Raw genomic sequence first — 2,500 nt, forward strand, 5'->3', positions numbered from 1 at the left:
TTAGCGTGTGTGTGTGTGTGTGTGGGTTAGTGTGGTTTACGGTTAGCGTGTGTGTGTGTGTGGGGGTTAGTGTGGTTTACGGTTAGCGTGTGTGTGTGTGCGTGTTCTTACATGTCAGTGTTGATGGTCCAGTGTGAGGTGTCGTCAGATATCCAGGGGTTGCTAGGGAGACAGCCTAACATGATGGGGTCATGGTGGAGGTACTGCTCACTGTACTTCATGAAGCTTCACACACACACCACACACACAACACACCCGTTAGCATCAATCTGCCTGAGAGGCGTCCATTAGAGGCTCAAGAAGAGAGAGACAGAGAGAGAGAAGGGCAAGAGAGAGAAGAAAGAAGAAAAAAGAGAGAGGAAAAGAAGAGAAGGGAGAGAAAGAGAGAGAGAGAGAGAGAGAGAGAGAGAGAGAGAAAGCAAGAGGGAGAGAGAGAGAGAGAGAGAGAGAAAGAGTGAGAGAGAGAGAGAGGTAAAAAAGAGAGAAAGAGAGAGAGAAGAGAGAGAGAGAGAGAGAGAGAGATGAGAAAGAAAAAGTGAGAGAGAGAGAGAGAGAGACAGAGAGAGAGAGAGAGAGAGAGAGAGAGAGAGAGAGTGAGTGTGTGAGTACACTCTAGCAGTATACATTAGCGCCCCACTCAGCCCTGCCCTGGATAAGAGATTTAGGGCCCAATTCAATCCCATCTGCTTTAGCTGACATCTGCATAGCGGTTGTTTTGGGGGTGTTGGAGGCGGAACTGTGTAAGAGCAGTCAAACACACAAGCGGCTCACGGCATTATGCCTAAAGCGGACGTTGCCATTGGCTGCTCTGGAGTCGTATTAACAGAAATCTCATGCAGCCCTGTTTACAAGTTTGAACACTGGAATGTGAGATGTAATCTACACCTCCATTAGGCTGATAGTGAGATGTAATCTACACCTCCATTAGGCTGATAGTCAGATGTAATCTACACCTCCATTAGGCTGATAGTCAGATGTAATCTACACCTCCATTAGGCTGATAGTGAGATGTAATCTACACCTCCATTAGGCTGATAGTGAGATGTAATCTACACCTCCATTAGGCTGATAGTCAGATGTATTCTACACCTCCATTAGGCTGATAGTCAGATGCAATCTACACCTCCATTAGGCTGATAGTCAGATGTAATCTACACCTCCATTAGGCTGATAGTCAGATGTAATCTACACCTCCATTAGGCTGATAGTCAGATGTAATCTACACCTCCATTAGGCTGATAGTCAGATGTAATCTACACCTCCATTAGGCTGATAGTCAGATGTAATCTACACCTCCATTAGGCTGATAGTCAGATGTAATCTACACCTCCATTAGGCTGATAGTCAGATGTAATCTACACCTCCATTAGGCTGATAGTGAGATGTAATCTACACCTCCATTAGGCTGATAGTCAGATGTAATCTACACCTCCATTAGGCTGATAGTCAGATGTAATCTACACCTCCATTAGGCTGATAGTCAGATGTAATCTACACCTCCATTAGGCTGATAGTGAGATGTAATCTACACCTCCATTAGGCTGATAGTCAGATGTAATCTACACCTCCATTAGGCTGATAGTCAGATGTAATCTACACCTCCATTAGGCTGATAGTCAGATGTAATCTACACCTCCATTAGGCTGATAGTCAGATGTAATCTACACCTCCATTAGGCTGATAGTCAGATGTAATCTACACCTCCATTAGGCTGATAGTCAGATGTAATCTACACCTCCATTAGGCTGATAGTCAGATGTAATCTACACCTCCATTAGGCTGATAGTCAGATGTAATCTACACCTCCATTAGGCTGATAGTCAGATGTAATCTACACCTCCATTAGGCTGATAGTCAGATGTAATCTACACCTCCATTAGGCTGATAGTCAGATGTAATCTACACCTCCATTAGGCTGATAGTCAGATGTAATCTACACCTCCATTAGGCTGATAGTCAGATGTAATCTACACCTCCATTAGGCTGATAGTCAGATGTAATCTACACCTCCATTAGGCTGATAGTGAGATGTAATCTACACCTCCATTAGGCTGATAGTCAGATGTAATCTACACCTCCATTAGGCTGATAGTCAGATGTAATCTACACCTCCATTAGGCTGATAGTCAGATGTAATCTACACCTCCATTAGGCTGATAGTCAGATGTAATCTACACCTCCATTAGGCTGATAGTGAGATGTAATCTACACCTCCATTAGGCTGATAGTCAGATGTAATCTACACCTCCATTAGGCTGATAGTCAGATGTAATCTACACCTCCATTAGGCTGATAGTCAGATGTAATCTACACCTCCATTAGGCTGATAGTCAGATGTAATCTACACCTCCATTAGGCTGATAGTCAGATGTAATCTACACCTCCATTAGGCTGATAGTCAGATGTAATCTAAACCTCCATTAGGCTGATAGTCAGATGTAATCTACACCTCCATTAGGCTGATAGTCAGATGTATTCTACACCTCCATTAGGCTGATAG

The 2,500-nt window shown here is 43.7% G+C and overlaps 1 protein-coding gene across 2 annotated transcripts in view; it reads right to left on the bottom strand.

Annotated features, from left to right (window-relative positions):
• rgs11 (regulator of G protein signaling 11) overlaps nucleotides 1–2,500 on the bottom strand; it is a 79,736-nt gene that overhangs the window by 18,355 nt on the left and 58,881 nt on the right. For both annotated transcript variants that reach the window (XM_045217496.1, XM_045217497.1), the window contains one exon: nucleotides 112–225. In XM_045217496.1, the coding sequence (XP_045073431.1) occupies nucleotides 112–225 (114 nt within the window). The remainder of the gene's footprint in view (nucleotides 1–111; nucleotides 226–2,500) is intronic.

The sequence above is a fragment of the Coregonus clupeaformis genome, unplaced genomic scaffold (genome assembly GCF_020615455.1).
Source record: "Coregonus clupeaformis isolate EN_2021a unplaced genomic scaffold, ASM2061545v1 scaf1079, whole genome shotgun sequence".
NCBI lineage: Eukaryota > Metazoa > Chordata > Actinopteri > Salmoniformes > Salmonidae > Coregonus > Coregonus clupeaformis.